The 18,067-nt window shown below is 40.7% G+C and overlaps 1 protein-coding gene across 1 annotated transcript in view; it reads left to right on the top strand.

The window, feature by feature from the left end:
* LRMDA (leucine rich melanocyte differentiation associated) overlaps positions 1-18,067 on the top strand; it is a 1,143,906-nt gene that overhangs the window by 643,431 nt on the left and 482,408 nt on the right. Inside the window, exon 5 of the mRNA XM_063133299.1 lies at positions 2,522-2,648. Within this exon, the coding sequence (XP_062989369.1) occupies positions 2,522-2,648 (127 nt within the window). The remainder of the gene's footprint in view (positions 1-2,521; positions 2,649-18,067) is intronic.

The raw sequence follows: 18,067 nt of genomic DNA, 5'->3' as shown, positions 1-18,067 counted from the left end.
TCATTCTCATATCAGATGCAGTCATGCACCTCTGTTCTTCTCCCTAATTTGTTTCCTATCCTGTTGCCAAAACTCACTGAGGAAGTAGGTAAAAGGAAAATTGATGCATGTATATTGTATATATTTAAATTTGTATCCTGCTTTTGCATGCACAAACTTGTCACGATTTTTTTTTTAAAAAAAATGCTAGATTTTTGAACTGGTATGTTTAGCCTGAAATACAGAGCTAGAAGGCAGCATAATGAAAAAAATTAAAATAAGAGAATTGCACACTTTTAAGGGAAAGTTACAAATCAGCACACACATATCATCAAGGCTAATAGAGTACAGTGAAAGCAAAGAGCAGGTTTACCCTAAGACAAACAGCTGAAATTGATTCTCACAAATGGACAGGCTATAAGTTACAGGGGAAAGAGAAAACAACCTGGGGGAATAATTTCATTGCCACAGGTTGGGGAAGAACTTACAAAATTTTAATACATTGTGTTTTAGGCCTTTCTCCAGGTGCACCTCCCAAGTGAGGTACAGTGAAAGACCGTATTCTCCCTTATGAGCCTGCCTGTGCTTTGAGATCTTCCGGAGAAGCCCTTCTTTCTGTCCCACCATCTTCACAGGCGCGCTTAGTGGGAACATGGGAGAGGGCCTTCTCGGTGGCTGCTCCAGTGCTCTGGAACTCTCTTCCTGGGGAAGCTAGGCTGGCTCCCTCCTTGATGGGCTTTTGGAAGCAGGCTAAAACTTGTTTGTTCCGGCAGGCCTTTGGAGAATAATCTGGTCCTCCATCTATGTTAATGGCTTATAATTTTGTTGTGTATTTTAAACTTTTTTTTTTTGTTACATTTCTTTTCCTAGGTTTTACAATGTATGTTTTCAACTTTGTAAGACCGCCTTGAGGCCCAGTATTGGGCAAAAGGCGGGATACAAATAAATAAATAAATAATAATAATAACAATAATAATAATAATAATAATAATAATAATACAGTGGGTGGCTATTAGGAAGAGCTATAGAATACTCTTCCCAGAGAGGTTCAACTACTTTGTGGTCATTTTGGCATCAGGCAAATACCTTTTTATTGCTCCAGTCTCAATCTTTTAAAATCTATTTAAATCGTTTATTTTTATTCATTTTAGTTTCTGCTGCTTGAGTGTTATGCTGTTTCATTGTTTTATTTTTATTGTGATATTTTAACATTGCTTTGATAATATACAGTCGCCCAGAGAACATTCTTATTGAGTGGCATATAATAGTGTGAATGAATAAATGAAATGTTTAGTGAGTTAAATCTCTGATAACCTTGAAAAGAGAGCATGGAAGTAAAAATTGGTGGTAGTTATTGATGGTTTAGGCATTGTTCTTTTGTAACTAAAAAATCTTTAAGTAAAGTAGTTTTAAACAAACGATCAAATAAATAAGACCAGTCAGGCAAGCACTGAAAAGTTTTAGTAGGGCCTAAATCTGCACTGTGCAATGTTTTGACTGTACTTAAGAAGATCATATCCAAAGGTGAAACCTGCACAACTGAAGCACTAGAACTTGAATCACAAGATATCCTTCATAGTTTTAGCCAACACTGTAAAGAAGTAAAGAAGGCATTATCACATTATTCTAGTTGTGGCGCTATCCCTGACTTGTCAATACTTACCAATTCTTGCTAAGTATTCCTCAGATAATGCAGGAATCAGATTGGTAGCATATAGCTATTAGCACTGCTCAAATGTTATTTTGAACATGCAACACACATGGAGAAGGAACGGCTTTGTGCTCACTGACCCCACTCCCTATGTGCATTTGGCATTTCTGAAAGAGCCTCTGGGGTAGTTATTACCTGTTCATGTAACTCAAGACCCTAATGTAGGCGGGGACCCTGATTGTCCATGCAGAGGCTACATAGGTATGTAAATGGGCTTGTTCAGATATTATGTAAAATAGTACGGGGTGAGGTACAGTGCGGCCAGCAGCCACAAGAGAATGTGGTCTTACTTCCCCCTCTATCCACGGAGTAAAGGTACAATAGTCATTTATGATCACTCAGTATCCTGGAATCTTTCCTCCTCTGTCATTTACAGATCATGAAGACTGAAGTAAAATTATAATGAAGTTATGACCGAGCTATTTACGCAATGAATAGTATAGGAACAGCATGTCTGCCTATTTAGGGTGGAACCCATTGCTTAATGAGGTATACAGTATGTCTTAGAAAAAAAGATGGGCTAAAGATGTTAACCTTGTCTGTGAAAGTTATTTTGCTTGAGTTCAAATACATTCTACAAAAAAGCAGAATGAAGAGCTGAACTGGTGTGTGTGTGTATGTATGATAAATTGGTGAAATTCAGGTCCTTCCTTTAGGGTGGATTCCTGCATAGAGCAGGGGGTTGGACTCAATGGCCTTGTAGGCCCCTTCCAACTCTGCTATTCTATGATTCCTCCTATATGCTTATTTTAAATTTTTTGAATTGAGACTATTATGTCATAGGTCAATGGAACTTTCTAATCTAAAGTTTTCATTTTATAAAAAAATCAGGTATTTTGTTCTACACAAATTATCCAACCTGAGGTTTCTGGATTCTCGGAAAGTAAGCAGAAGTGAACGCGATGAGGCCATTTTGAGGGGTGCCTTTATGAAAGTGGTGAAACCTACAGATACTAAGGTAAGGGACTGAAGGGAGACTATAAGAATGTTTATGGACATGTAAAATTGCAGGTCTAGAATCTGTTGATCATTTTGAACAGTCGTCACCTCTAAATGATTTGCAGAACATTGCTTCTGAAGTGTTAACCTTTCTTAAGTTTGTTGAAATCAGAAATTGCTTTAGCGTTGTACATTTGATTATGTTGTGCGTAGTCACTTAGGATTGATGCATGTCATCAGGCGTTTGCGGTGTGCTCCAGAAGAAGGATTTTTTTGGGGGGGGGGGTAATATATACTGCAGCTTCTCCTTCATGGTCTCTGTCCATCACACATGGGTTCTGTGCCTGCATAGAACATCGTCAGGAAGCTTCTATAGCTGAGGCATTCAGGGCGGGAACCCCTCCCTTCGGAGTGCAGTGCGCATGTCCAAATGGGGTTCCTGCCCAGTCTCCTCAATTCTCTTTCGACTGCCATTGTGGCAACATCGTTCGGAGAACTTCTCATGAATAGAAATCTTTATAGCGTTCTTTTAAAAAAAAGTTCTGCTAGTTAGTATAGTTTAGAATAGTACGTTTTTTTCACGGGTCGCATTTGCGGTCCGAGGGATTCTGGAGAAGTTGTATGGCCTTGAGGGCACCTTTTTGTAAGTGCACTAAGTGTGGAAGTAAGCTCCCGCCCTCAGATGGCCATTCCTTTTGCCTTTTGTGCTTGAGCGAAGGCTGCGTTGTGGAGAAGTGCCGTTTTTGCCAAGCTTTTTCTAAACAGACTCAACGGCACCACTCAGATAGACTTAAAGCCGTTATGTGGACTAAGGGCCTTGCTAGACCTGCCGGCTTACGCCGGCAAGGAGGCGGGGCTGAGGCGCGCTACCGTTAGCGCGCCTCCCCCAGGCTTACAGACGGCGGAGACGCAGGGAGGACGGAAGCCCTGCGTCATACACCACTTTTTTTTTTTAAAGGGGCCGAGTGCGGCCCGAAGACAGCGGACAAGGTAAGGGTTTTTTTTTTATTATTTTTACAGGGGGGGCAAAGGCTGGGAGCAATGCCGCCCCATGCCAGGCATTGCCCGGGCGGCGCGCGGCGCGATTGCACCCGCCCTCCCCCCATGCCACCCACCCTGCCACCCACCCTCCCAGCCTTCGCCCCCCCGCCAATGGGCACAGCGCTCCTATGAGCGCTGTGCCAGGTCCGCGGCTTTTCGCGGCTCCTCGTGAGTAAGCGAGGAGCCGCGAAAAGCTGCGGAAGTCCCTAGACGTTCCCCAGCTCCGGCCTGAGGCTGGAGCTGGGGAAAAGGCATGCCATAAGCGCATTGGCTTATGGCGCGTTGGAGGAGGCCTCAGCGCGGCCTGTCTCCGGATTCCCCTGTGCGTCATCTGGACGCACAGCAGGGAAGCCGGGACAGAAGGCGCGCTAAGGCCTCGTCTAGGAAGGCCCTAAGACATTACAAGCGGCCAATACCTCAGGAGAACCAAATCAACCTCTCGAGAACACTTCTCCCCCATCACCACTTCTACAAGAAGCAGGCCCTAGAACGCAAGTCCTTTCGCTGTCCCATGCTGTGACTATTAACACAGCCAAGAAACTATCGAAAAAGGCCAAGTCTAACAAGCTAGGGGCTACGGCATCTACGGATGACCGAAGGAGAAAAAAGAAAGGGCCAAAGACGGCTGCCAGGACCCTGCCGTCTCATACGACACCTTCTGGGTCCCTACAGCTACCACTGGCCTCAGACTTCATATTTATTGTGGGTGTTTTGACTTTATTTTGTTTTATCTGCAAAGTAATTCTACTTTGTGGTCTCGAATATTGTTTCATACTGCCACAGTGTGACATATAAGGTTGGATCTAGAGAAGTGAACATGAACGTTTGCTAGTTCAGTGGGGTTTCCCACCCTTCTTTTCCACTGCAGCTCCCTGTACCCCTTCCTTGAGGGTTGGAAGAATCTCTGCAATGGTGTAGGATGGGGTGTTGGGCTGGAGCAGGGGGATAGAATTGGCAGGATCCATGAGGAGGAAACTTGCATCTGTGGAAGTGCCTATCCTCTGATGTAAAAAAATCTTGGGATCCAACTCAAAGGAGGATGGATTTCTTGAGGGCTTGCTCGGAAACTTTCTGGGAGATGATCTGTTTGGTTCTTCTGTGCTGGAGCTCATGTTGGAAGGAGAAACTCCCAAATGTCCAATTCAGAGTCAAGCCTTCTTGCATACATTATCCACAAATTGGGGAAATTGTATCATGCCTACTCAGAAAACTTTATTTCTTGCAAACCCACTTAATAGTGTTATACAATGCCATTCTGAATAATTCTGTATTTCTGCAGAAATCCAAATATTTCTTGAAATTATTAGCTATCTAAAACTCAAACTCAATTCATGTGTTTCATTCAGCAGCTCTCTACATGCCGGTTTATTTTATAATATATATGGTTAATAATTTATTGCAGATTTCCAATCAGCCTAAAGAGCAGTATAGCAGTTATGGAAGTAAACTGTTTTTGAGGGCATAGAAGTGTAGCTAGATAGATTTGTTAACCGCTGCATGTTTGCAGCAGAAAGCAAATTAATTCAGAGCTATTCATTTTATAACTATTAAAGTTTTAACAGTTCTTATTTGGGGATTGGTTTGACACATTGTTTACTAGTGCCTTTAGCTATTTTGGCTGTTACAGTGCAGCCTGTAATAAATGAAATTGTTTGAAGCTGTAAAATGCAACAGTTGAACATGTAAGGGATATATGAACATAAGTTCATTCTATCTCCATTTTGTAATAATATCAAATCCACAATTTATAATATATATCTCTATATTCTTGGATTTTACTCAGTTACTGCAGGCAGTTAAATTCTTCGAAATAGACACACACGTTGGCCCAGTCAAGGAATGAAGAAATGGGCTTTTGTTGAACTATTTCCAGTTTATTTGCTGCAATTTTGTATTGTTCTTCTTTTTAATCTGTTCTCTTAAATAAGGTTTTCCAATTCACAAAGATGATATCAAGCCTTGGTAGTTTGTCCTAGTAATACAGTTCCATGTCCCAAACAGTATAATTTTTGAATTACTTACCTGTTAAATCTTACTCTATAACATATACTTATTTCCCCAATCCTTTTAGCGCAAGGTACAAATTTAACATTCTGAAAGCCCTTTCTAAAATTGCTTACTACAGAATTGCTACATCTTACCTAGCATAATATATTCCCCTTTGTAAACATTTTGGACATCATGAGTAAATGCCTCTTGGTGAGCAATAGAATTATTATCATTATACTTTATTATATGTTATCCATATATTGGTTTACCCTAAGAAACTGTGGAGTGGGCTTGAATTTATTAAAGTGAATTTGGTGCACAAAATCTGTATGTACAAATCCTCATGCCTACTATATTGACTGTTTACACAGTCAAGTTTTTAATTGTTTACACAGTCAAGTTTTTAATTGAGGAAGCATTCATTGCAGATATGAAGGTCTGCTGAGCCAGTCACCTGCCACAGGTCATACTCTCTTCTGGTGTTTGATGCTAGGCCAGGCAGTGTGTATCAAAGTCTGCCTGTATCAAGCTCTTTTCTGCCCCTTGTCTCTAAGCCACATACATTCCAAGTATCTTTTTTTCTGTAAACAAGACTCTGCCTTGCGGAGTATGTTCTCTGGCTACCCAGAAAACAGCACCCTCTGGTCAGTTCAAGATAACATCATTTGGTATGTCCTGCTTCTTTCGGATCCCACACACAGACTATTTTGCTCCCTAGGCAGGTGAGCTGCTTTCACCCACCCACCCCCCACCCCAGCATACCTGGGCGCGGGGCGCCATCTCGCTCGCCCAGCCGAAGTGAAGCCAGGACGCTGGGGTGGGGGTGCGGGCTTCGGAACGGCGCGCCCGGCCAGAAGCCGCTCTGGGAGACCGACTTCCGGGTGCACTGTTCTAAAGCCCCCCAGCCCCCAGCCCCCCAGCCCAGCATTCTGGCTTTGCTTCAGCTGGGCACCCACCCAGCCGAAGCGAAGCCAGGACACTGGGCGGGGGGGGGGGGGAGGCATGGCTTCACTTCGGCTGGGTGGGCACCCAGCCAAAGTGAAGCCAGGACGCTGGGCTGGGGGGACTGGCGGGTGGGTGGCTTTGGTACGGCGCGCCCGGAAGCCACCCTCTCAGAGCCACTGTAGGAGAGTGGCTTCCGGGTGCGGTGTTCGGCGCCCCCTTACCTTGGCGCTCTAGGCGGCCGCCTGAGTGGCCTCTGTGGTAGCACCGGCCCTGCCCACACATATTCCTTCAGGTAGGCATTGAGGCCTCGTTCTCACCTGAGGTGGTAAACCTGTGTTTGAGCTATATCACTTCAGTCTCCATCTGCGGGCTTACGTGAATAAATGTTCCTTCATACACAGAAAGTCCCTACATGTCAAAAACTAGGTCAAGGGGAGGGGTTCTAGCATACTGGTTTTCCATGTGCAGGGAATTATTTATTTATTTTGTGTGGAGGAGGATTCAGTCATGCAAGACACAGGCTGACCACAGACTGACCACCTCTAGTAAGGTTCATTAGTGGAGCATCAATCCACCATGTGTCTGCTGTGTAACAATGAAGTACTGGCTTTTTAAAGCATTTGTGTCTTGTGATTCTGTTACATTTGGGTTAATGTAAGATGACTGCTACTGACTGGCACTTTGCACATATAGGCTTGGAGAATGTGCATAAATTGAGAGTATCAACAAGGGATTTTGCACATTGCCTAGTCAATAAGGATAGTCATCCATCAATGATTAGCAGGAAATATGAATTAATCAGGCATTTCTTCATTGCCTGATTAATACGTATAGCCTCTATGTCAGGTTCTTACATTGCGCACGTTGAGGATACATACATTCACCAGTTAATCTGCACATTAGCAGCTGACGTTGTCCCACTGTCCACTTTCTCCATCATTACTTGGAAACTGTCCATGACTGCAGCTGAAGGAGAGGTTGGACAGCAAAGCCTACTCCACTGACTTGGCAAAAAGACCAGCTTCTCTTTGGAATCTCTCCTCTCTAACTTTTCATTTAAGCGGGTCATCATGAAAACTGTGTAACTTTAAGTACTACTTTCTGTGTTTATTTTCCTATTTCCTCCACTTTCCCCCCTTTTTTCCTTTTGTGTTGTGTCTTTTAGATTGTAAAGGGACAGTCTTCTTTTTGATCTGTGTACAGCACTTTAGGTGATTTATGTAATAGAAATGCTAATAATAATAATAATAATAATAATAATAATAATAATGATGATGACACTAAATGGCAATGCACAGAATCCCCGGTTCATGCACTATGTGTTCATATGTTAGTGCAAAATGGCTTGTGGTTATGTACATCCCCTTTATTTATTTATTTATTACATTTATATACCGCCCCCATAGCCAGGGCTCTCTAGGCAGTTTACAGAAATTCTAAAATTAAGATAAAAACAAGTATACAAAATTTAAAATTCTGAAACACAGAACCTACACACATCAGGGATGCTTTAGGGTGGATTCCTGCATTGAGCAGGGGGTTGGACTCGATGGCCTTGTAGGCCCCTTCCAACTCTGCTATTCTATGATTCTATGATAACCATGCATATATCTTTGCATGCTTGTGTGTATACACACCCATGCTATGATATGTAATGTACATTATAGTCTTCTAGGGGATGTTGTGCATTGATATGAAATGATTTTCCTTTGACGTGTACGGCTGCTGTTAAACCATATTTTTTTTAGAGAGAAATCTAAGTTTCAGGTTAACGTTCACCCATAGTGAGTACCTGGAGACAAATAGCTTACTCAGCAGAAGAAAACAATGGACAATAGTTTGGGGTTGGAGGAGGGTTACATGGGAATTGCTTTAATCTGATGTTTGACATTAGAAAAAAAAATCTTTAGAGAGCAAGTTACCCTTCTGAAAAACAACACATGGAATGAGTCTCAAGGCAGGATATTCTCCTCCAACTAGCTGATGTTTACTCAAATGCAAAACTAGCGAGCGATCGCCCATCTTCGCGAAACCATAAATATTTAATTTTGTCTAACTCCCTGCCTTCCTTTAGTTTTTATTTCTCTTAACAGAATGCTGCTTTCTTCTGCTTTGCTTCATTTCATCTTTTGTTGCTTAAAGTCTGTTCGTGATGGGACTGTCGTTACAGGGAAGATACAGTCATTCATTAGAAAACAGCTTAACACTGCAACGCTCCGTTCCGTCTCGCCGTGTAAAAGCGAGATGAACTTCATTACCCAGCGATGTTTATATTTAGAGATGTCAAAATATTGAACATAGTCTCTTGCTTGATTTTTAAAAATAAAAATCTTGTAAGCCTGGCTGGGCAAGGGGCATCATGCCAGAGAAGGAAGCTTCATTTAATGACCAAACCATGACCTCATTTTGCTGGCATAAGTGTAGATCAAAGTCGAAGATGCCAGTCCAGTGCAAAGCATGTTGCTGGGCCTGACAGCTCTTCACATCAGAATGACAGCTCAAGAATACGACAGCCAAAATTGCTTAATTATGTCCCAGCCTTGTAATTATTCATCCCTACTCCTGCAAAGAGCACAGTTGTCATTTCTTTGACATAATTATTTAGAGCTGTGCCCTTATTCTGTTCAAAGCTTGTACAGTAGTACCGGAAGGACTTGGATGTTCATCAGGGGGTGGGGGCTACATGGAGATTGAGGAGAGAGGGAACATCCATTTTGCTGTATTTCGTTATGTTTTTAATGGGATTATTTCCCTGGCCATACCTTTCCACCTTTGAGGAAGCTTAATTTAATAACCAAAACATGACCTCATTTTGCTGGCATAACAATGGGGGTACTTTGGGAGTTTTACGTTTTCAGGAAATGCCCAACTTCGTGGTTCTTGGACAATATAAAAAACTCTTTAATTTCAACATCTGTGTCAGTGGTGAGGATTGTTGGGGGCTTTACTGCATTATCTTTTGCTAAATCCTTTCTATAGAAGTTTAAGAACTGAATAATTGAAACATTTATTTAACTCTTCATATTTTCAGAAAAGACCATTGGTTAGTACAGAAGACACTAGGTTTTTTTTGTTTGCTAATAAAATGATGATAAAGTCAAGAAAGTTGCTTCCACTGCCTGTGCACAGGAACACCTCAAAAATATATACCAGTACATATGTATATTATGATACATGATATTCACTACCCCTGCTGAGGTATATTTTAATCTCTTGTTAACCTATTATGTGTTTTGTTTAATTGTCCTCTTGGTTTTCAAATTACTGAAAGACAGGATCTTCCAGAGTAAACCCATATACCATACGGCAGTGGTTCCCAATTAGCTAAGTGCTGCGGACCCCTTGTTTTTCAAATGCCAAGCCATAGACCCCCTAACTTTTGAAAAAATTATTATCTTTATGGTAGTTACCTGTGCGAAGCAATTTTTTTGGAGATAATAAGGGGTAGCCCCTAATAAGCAAAGGATTTTAGGTATACTAAAAGACAGACCATAAAATTTGTGATATTTGTGATATTATCACACAAAAATGACAATGATTTAGTTAGGAATATAAAGACGAATTTAATTTTACTAATGTCTAGTTTACAATTGAAAAAAATTATGACATGTCTAGCTGCTACTAAACCATGAGTTTTCAGGATTAGGTGCAGGGAAGTAATCTCTGAAGCTAGTCACAGGTGCTCAGTGATGTTATATTTTACTTCTGGTAGGAATTAGTTGTCAGTGGACTCCAGAAATGAATGGTGAATATGTGAATGGTGCCGCGTACCCCCTAGGTGGGTTACGTGGTCCCCCTGAGGTCCACGGACCACGAATTGGGAACCACTGCCATATGGTATTGAGAATGGGGGTTGCAATCATGTCTGTATTTTCATCTGTGAAATGTTGGGTTGTAGTGATTGGATTATAAGGAATAGGAAAACATAGTGGGTGTTATTTTATTTTTATTTACTGCATTGTTTTATCCCGCTTTGCAAATAATTATTGTCTCCAAAAGTGTCTCACATTAATAAAAAAGAAAAAGGGCCCCCTGCCGCCATCAGGTTACAAACTAAAAAGACAACACGTAGAAGGGAAGGCAAGTGGAGGGAAAAGGAAGAGGAGGAGATTGGTTTTCAAGGCCAGGACAAGGTAGTGAGGTGTAAACGAGCATTTAAATGCACTTTGCACCAGGGTGATCTCCCCTTGCTGGTGTTCCTGCTTGAATGGCAATTGGTGGATCTTGTTCCTTTAGCCAATGGATGGGGCCAGAGTGTTCTTCCCCTTCCTTCTGTCAGTTGGACCCCAGCGTTCTTTCTGCCAGGGCGGAGGAAGCAAGTTCTCTGCAATTGCCCCTTCTCTGGTCAATGGATGGGTCAGATTGCTCTCCTACTTGGCTTGATATTATGCCAGAGACTGGGGCCTTAGCTAGACCTAAAGTTTATCCTGGGATCGTCCCGGGGTCATCCCTGCCTGCTCCCGGGATACCCTGTGTGTCATTTACATGAACAGGGATGACCCCAGGACGATCCCGGGATAAACCTTAGGTCTAGCTAAGGCCGTAGTGGGTGCAACCTTCCACTGGCCCTAGGTCCTCTGGCTGATAGCAAAAGCCAGTGTGCTTCCCTTCTGCTCTTCAGTACCTCCCCTCACGCTGGGATTTGGCGATAGGATGAGCCACTGGACAGAAGCAAGACTTGCAAACTCAGAAGGTAAGAAATGTTTCCTTCCTTTACAGACAAAAAGACTCTTTACTGGCCGATGTTATTCATCCTCTTAAACTGCCTCCTACATTCATGCACAAGGTAGTGTATCAATGGAAACTAAAGAGCATATTTACGTATACCATGGTTGACTTTCTTCTACACTGATCTAGCCAATGTATAAAACTTTCCTTCTAAAAGGTTAGCAATATTTATATACTGCTTCTTACTGAAAAAAAATCAGAAGTGGTTTATTTTTGGGTTAGATTAACACACAATGAAGCCCAAGCAAGTATAAAAAAGTGTTCTTGTCTTGTCTACAAATGTTGCTACATGTGCTGGTATGAGCTATGCTACCAAAGAATTGTTTATATTTAATAGATTTTAAATATTTGACTACAACAAAATCTGTAAGCTAGAAACTGAAGGCATGAGAACTCACATGAGAAAATCTCTGTGAAATGGATAAAACTCCAAGGAATTCAGGATCTTATTCTGGAAAACAATTACCACCATTTCTTTTTTTCACAGGAACAACCCACAAAAGAGAGGGTACAAAAAAGAATATCACACTTTACTCTGAATTCCCTGTGTTTTATTACTTTTAAATCTGGCTGATTCATCTGGGGCACTGTAGTAAAAAAAAGAAGAAGTGTTAAACAGAAGGTCTCTTTCTAGTAAGCAGCAAATCAGTTTGTAGGCTTGAGAACATTAAAAGAAAATTTAATATACAGTGCTGAACCCTAAGATAAATATATACATTTTCCCAGCTCTTTATGTCCTTCGTTACTGATATGCATCTTGAAAGTTTGACTTCTGAGTATGAGCCTTCTGGCTTTTATCTGTGCCACTTAAGTGAGCTATCAGGAACATTGGTATACAGAAGGAAGGAGAACAGCTGGATTTTCTGCCTTTCTGACTGTGGTCAGCCGTACTGCCAGAACTGTGATAGAAGCATGTTGGGTAGAATGTTGCTGAGGATGAGCTAGCAAAACAGTAGCTCATAACTATGATTGCCACACCTTATGATATAGGGTTTATGTGCCTGTGTACCCAGAGATTTCTGGGTATCAGACTGGCTCCAATAAAGTTGTCTATTGGGCAAAGGCAGCAGTAAAAACGGTCTGTAGTCCACAGGACCAAGTCTACTAGATGCTCTGTCCAACCTGGAAGCTTTTCATAAATACAGAGGAGTAGTGTCCTCACTTGCTCTGGCCTATCAGTGTGACATTGTTTCTTTGACTGGGGGTGGGTTTTCTTCTTGATGTTCCTTCCTTTGGCCAGAGCTAAATAGCAGTATACACGGCCTGACATCATTCATGTCACCGGTTCAAGCCCCACTGTGAGCTCCTGACACATGCATCAGTTGCATGGGAAAGAAATGTAACATATGAAGGGCACAATCCTTTGCATTTTAGCCAGAAAGAAATCCGACCATTACCAGCATAGGTGTCTAAACATGCATAGGGTTGTGCCCTAATGATCCTTTGGGTTAAGGCATAAGAGAACATGATTTTGTACCTTTAAAGAAGTATATTGTTATTTAGAATCTCAGGTTTACACTGTGTAAATGGCTACATTCCATGAAGTTAATTAGCTTATACCAGTGGGTCCCAATTAGCTAAGTACTGCGGACCCCTTGTTTTTCAAATGCCAAGCCATGGACCCCCTACTTTTGAAAAAAATGTTATCTCTGTGGTAGTTACCTGTGCGAAGCAATTTTTTTGAGAAAATAAGGGGTAGCCCCTAATAAGCTAAGGATTTTAGGTATACTAAAAAACAGACCATAAAATTCGTGATATTTGTGATATCTTGCAAAATGACAATGATTTAGTTAGGAATATAAAGACGAATTTAATTTTACGAATGTCTAGTATAAAATTGAACAAATTATGACATGTCTAGCAGCTACTAAACCTAAATGTGAAATCATGCCTCTTTTTGTCCTGAACAATCCCTTCCACATCCGGTTCAATATTTCCTACTTTTAATCTCAAATCTGGATCAACATCGAGCCGATTTCTATGGTTGTTCTTCATATAACAAAATGTCGAAAATGTTTGTTCACAAAGATATGTGGAACAAAAGGGAACTAGATGTTTCAAAGCTTTTTCACCTAATAACTTCTTATAATCAGGAAAAAACGTCACCCGGAATTGGTCCAGTCTATATTCTTTGAAAAATGATTTCAATCAACCATCACAAGTCACGTCAACAAGTGCATCTTGCTCTTCCGCAGATAGAGTTGTTAGTTGTACATCACCGCATTCAAAAGGATTCCTTATCCATGAGTTTTCAGGATTAGGTGCAGGGAAGTAATCTCTGAAGCTAGTCGCAGGTGCTCAGTGATGTTATATTTTACTTCTGGAAGGAATTCGTTGTCAGTGGACTCCAGAAATTAATGGTGAATATGTGAATGGTGCCACGGACCCCCTGGGTGGGTTACGCGGACCCCCAATTGGGAACCACTGGCTTAGACAACATATACGGAGGGACTGCATAGTTTCAAACCACACTGGAATGGCAACAAACCTATTCACAAAATGGCTCACATGATATAAAACACAAGTAATGGAAGGCAGTAGTTATTAAGTAGTACTATATAAAGTGCCAAAAAGGCACACAACTACTCCAAACACCAATAAAAGGTGATAATGATCAAATAACCCATTTATTTACAATTTATAAGGATATATAAAACCAACTGATGTGTCTCAAAGTGGTTAACAATCACAATGTTGGGTACTATAACAACCAATAATATATATCATACATGCAAGAATACAAATCTAATACAGTCCAACAATATTACAGTACTCTTTAGGCCCGTTTTTCCCCCGTAGTCTCGCGCTGAGCCCAAGACTGTGGAATTTGTGGCCGGGCGCCGTGGTTTGTCCCAGCTCCTTGCATGGGGCACAGAGCTGCTCTGGAGCACTGCGCCCATGGAGGGTGGGGTGAAGGGAGCGGGGGAAATATATATTTCTAAAAACACACACTTACCTTTTGCGCATGAGCGGTTGTGTGCATCTTCCCCTTTAAGAAAAAAAAATGGCGTGCGCAACGCCTCTCCCTCTGAGGTTGTCGCGTGCCACGTGTAAACAGAGGAGGGACCCCTCCGTCGCGCACTAACGAGTAGGTCCAGCTAAGGCCTGTGTCTCATTTGCTTTGGTGCTGAGTTTTATGCTATAACTGAAAGAAGCATTCCACGAAGGAGGACCTTTCTCCCTGCCCTCGCCAGGTGCCTTTTCCAGCTGTTCCTTTGTCATGTGTTCTAGTAACCACGGTGTGCTTTAATACTGAAGATGTGCAAACTATGTATGTTCACACATACATATTATTACCCCCATCATGAAGATATCATGACCTACATATAAAAATTGCTTATTTCTTCTATGAGCTGCAGTATTCCATGGGCTTGACAAGGTCTGCAATGTATAGCTCTTCCTCCTTTCGAGGAGATAGCTATAGGGCTTTTGAAGTATGAAATTACGGCTGCTTTTGTGTTTCTAACACATAATCTAAAAATTAATGAATGCAAATCATCCTCTCATATATAGAACACCAGAATGTTGGTTTTAGCCTGGAAATTTAATCACGAATTCTATTTACATAGGTTTAAGAAAAAGGAAGTAAATACTGTGCTTTAAAAAATACAGTAAAGTTAGGGGACTTTTGCCCCCTCCTCCCCAGCGGTGTGTGGATAAATGTACAACTTAGATCACATAACTGCTACAAACAGTTCACTGTGTAGGCCAAATGCTTTCTAATGCACTAAAATTAAGAAATAATGTGCTTTGAAAATGATTTATGAGCGTGGTTAAACTGCCAGATTTACAAAGAAATAGTTCAGATCTTGGGAAGCCTCATGAGTCACGTCAAAAATGAATTTGACCATGATTTAAACTGCTACTTTTCTTACATGACATTTAATATGTGTACTTTGGAGGCCCATATGTCTTTAATAAAATAGCATTAAGTTTTAAATATGATATGAATGCAGTCAGTTTCTAAATTCATAACCTTTTCCACAACTCCAAAATGCTAACCAATAAAGGGAGTCATACATGCAATAAAACATAAACCTTAGAAAATAGCTTTTTATTAAAACAGTTAGACAGTTGGCAGCTGTGTTGTAATGTAATAAATTCTTGAAGCCAATGTGGATTTATCAGTCATTGTTTACATTGCAAGCAATTTGGACCAGACAGCTAATTAGAACTGAAGACCAAAGGTCATAAAAAAGCAAGAATTTCTACTACGTCCAGTCAACTGAGTAGTTGTTTGGCAAACTCTAAACATTTTACCTAGCGAGCTAATTTTAATGTAGATGTTCTGCAGTATTATTTTTGTAATACTTGTACACATACATCCCACATGGCTTTGAGTTTAAGATGATTCGGAAAGAAATCCATGTTGTCGAGCATGGAAAAGAGCATTCCCATACTCCTTGGTGCTGTTAAATGTTGCATCAAGCACGCATGGCTGTGCCCAGATGTACCAGAGAGCATGGAAATTACATTTTCCATGTTATCTAGTGCACGAAAATGCTACCGCATATGCTTTCTACAGCATCCTAGCTTTGATCACAGGTCCTGTGGCTCTTGCCAGCTCTCACTGATGTCCCCAGGAAATTTGGTGAAGGCGATGACACAAAAGTCTCATGGTGATGCAGAGCGGGGCAGTCTCTGGAGCCTGGTGTTCTCTGGTGCCATTATTAGGAACAGGATGGGGCCTTTTGGCCTAGCTGATTCAGGATGGATCTGATTTTAAATTAATTAATTTCGGATGTCCAGCAGATGCCTGTCATATTAAGAGAGCTTCGGCTATTGGGCAGTATAAAAATGTAATAAATAAATAAGGATTTGGCTTAAACACAACTATAACATTTTGATTCTTTTCGTTTGTAGCTGTTTTGCTTGAATATAAAAATAAAATAGGAAAGAAAAACAATACAAAAAGCCTCTAGAAACATAATTCACTAAAAAGGAATGTATTAGGGGAAAGTAATTATGGTTCCATTACCTTCAAATATGTCATTGGCCATTCTAGTCTGCTGTCTTTACATGAATAAGCATTATTTACATTCCCGTTGTTATTTCAGATAAGTCTATCTTTTAGGCCCAACTATCTTCCATCCTTATAGTATTTTTTAAAACATTCAACCCCAGCCATCTTCATCCTCCTGATTGAGGCATGTATGAGAAAGCCAAAATGTCTGTGCTCAGGCCGTACCTTGTCATACTTCTTGTTCCTTACCTCTGCTTTATATTGAGCAAAATACACATACTCAAAAACAATTGTTTATGGATTCTTAAAACTCCAACACCCATGATCCAGTGCAACTGTGAACGAAACATCCACACATGAAACTTTCCCAAAGGCCCTTTTAAAGTAAGGAAGAGAATATAATGAATGAATTCGCACAGAAGCAGAACTTGCCGACATTCAAATTAGCAGCTGGGGTCTCCATGGAAATCTGTTTGCTCAAGGTCAGAAAATAGCTCCTTAAAACAGAACTCCACCAGCACATTGTGAACATGCCTAGATAAAAGTTATTTTCAGAAGGTTTTCTATCAAAATTATACTTTAACACTGAATCTTTGTGGTTCCAGAAGCTTGAATAAAAATCTACCTTGTGATATTGCTGGGTGTATTTCAAAAGCTAAGCTTTGTCTTCCAGAATTATGGGTCTCCCAGAGCATCCAGAAAATTATTAACAGCATGTAATCCAGCTCAGTGTGAATGTGTCTTTAGTCTGTTAGCCAAATCTTTACATAATACAAATCATTCTACCTATAAAAGCACAAATATGTTATTGTTCTCAACAGGCAATTTAATGCAACTATAGGGAGGAGAATAAGAGAAAAGAAGATTACAAGCTAGCTGATCGTGTTTTTATTTCTCTCTTAAATCTCTCTACATTTCTCTGTGGTTATACTTGTTTAAAGATTGTATGCAACTGTGCTGTCTACATGATTTGGAAAGCAAATCAGCCTAAATATGAAGTTTCAATGGGTGCGCTTTTTAAGGGATTTGATACATTTATTGCAAATATACATTTTCCCTAGAGCAAAGCTGAACCTATAATTTTTGTTTCTTGTAATTTTTGGTAGATTTAAAAATTTGCTCATTTATACTTGCTATCCTGTTGTGCCATTCTATTCACAGAAGAGCTATTAAAGTTAATTATTCTCCGGGCCCTTTTTCTGATAAAGGAGAATATTGGAGTTAACAAAAAAGATGTATTTATTGGTTAGAAAAACACACGCACACCATTCTGTTGAAATAATACATGGCTGCCTTTTGTAAATGAAGCTTCTTGACATGTTGACAGGTCAGAAATCAGGTGTGATGAGTGCTGTACAGAATGAACCTTTGAATTTAGCAAATAAGTCTGATGAGTTTAAAGCTGTTAAAAACACATACACTCTGATCATTCAAGCTCCTGATTAACTGTTTTCATTTTGCTATAAATTCCTGCCATTTTGTTTCCCTCGCTCGAGTTCTCTTCTGTTGAATGAGCCTGTAATGCTGTCCTTATAGAAACTGAAGAAATTCCTTAAGGAGGTTGTAGAATTCTGTGGGAAATTATGAGGCTGGTGAAAGAGAGAGAGAAATAATAAACAGTGCTGGCCCAAGATATTTTGCTGCCTGAAGCTGAGCCCAAATAATCTCCTGACCCTGTTAGGGAACAGATCCTTGTTCTCTGCTCTGACAGGAAACGCCCCGACAAAATGGAGTCCGGACAGCAGTGGAGGCTAACAGTTTATTTAGTTGCA

Source organism: Elgaria multicarinata, chromosome 8 (genome assembly GCF_023053635.1).
Source record: "Elgaria multicarinata webbii isolate HBS135686 ecotype San Diego chromosome 8, rElgMul1.1.pri, whole genome shotgun sequence".
Lineage (NCBI taxonomy): Eukaryota > Metazoa > Chordata > Lepidosauria > Squamata > Anguidae > Elgaria > Elgaria multicarinata.
The sequence above is the reverse complement of the archived record's forward strand: the minus strand, read 5'-3'. Positions and strand labels throughout refer to the sequence as shown.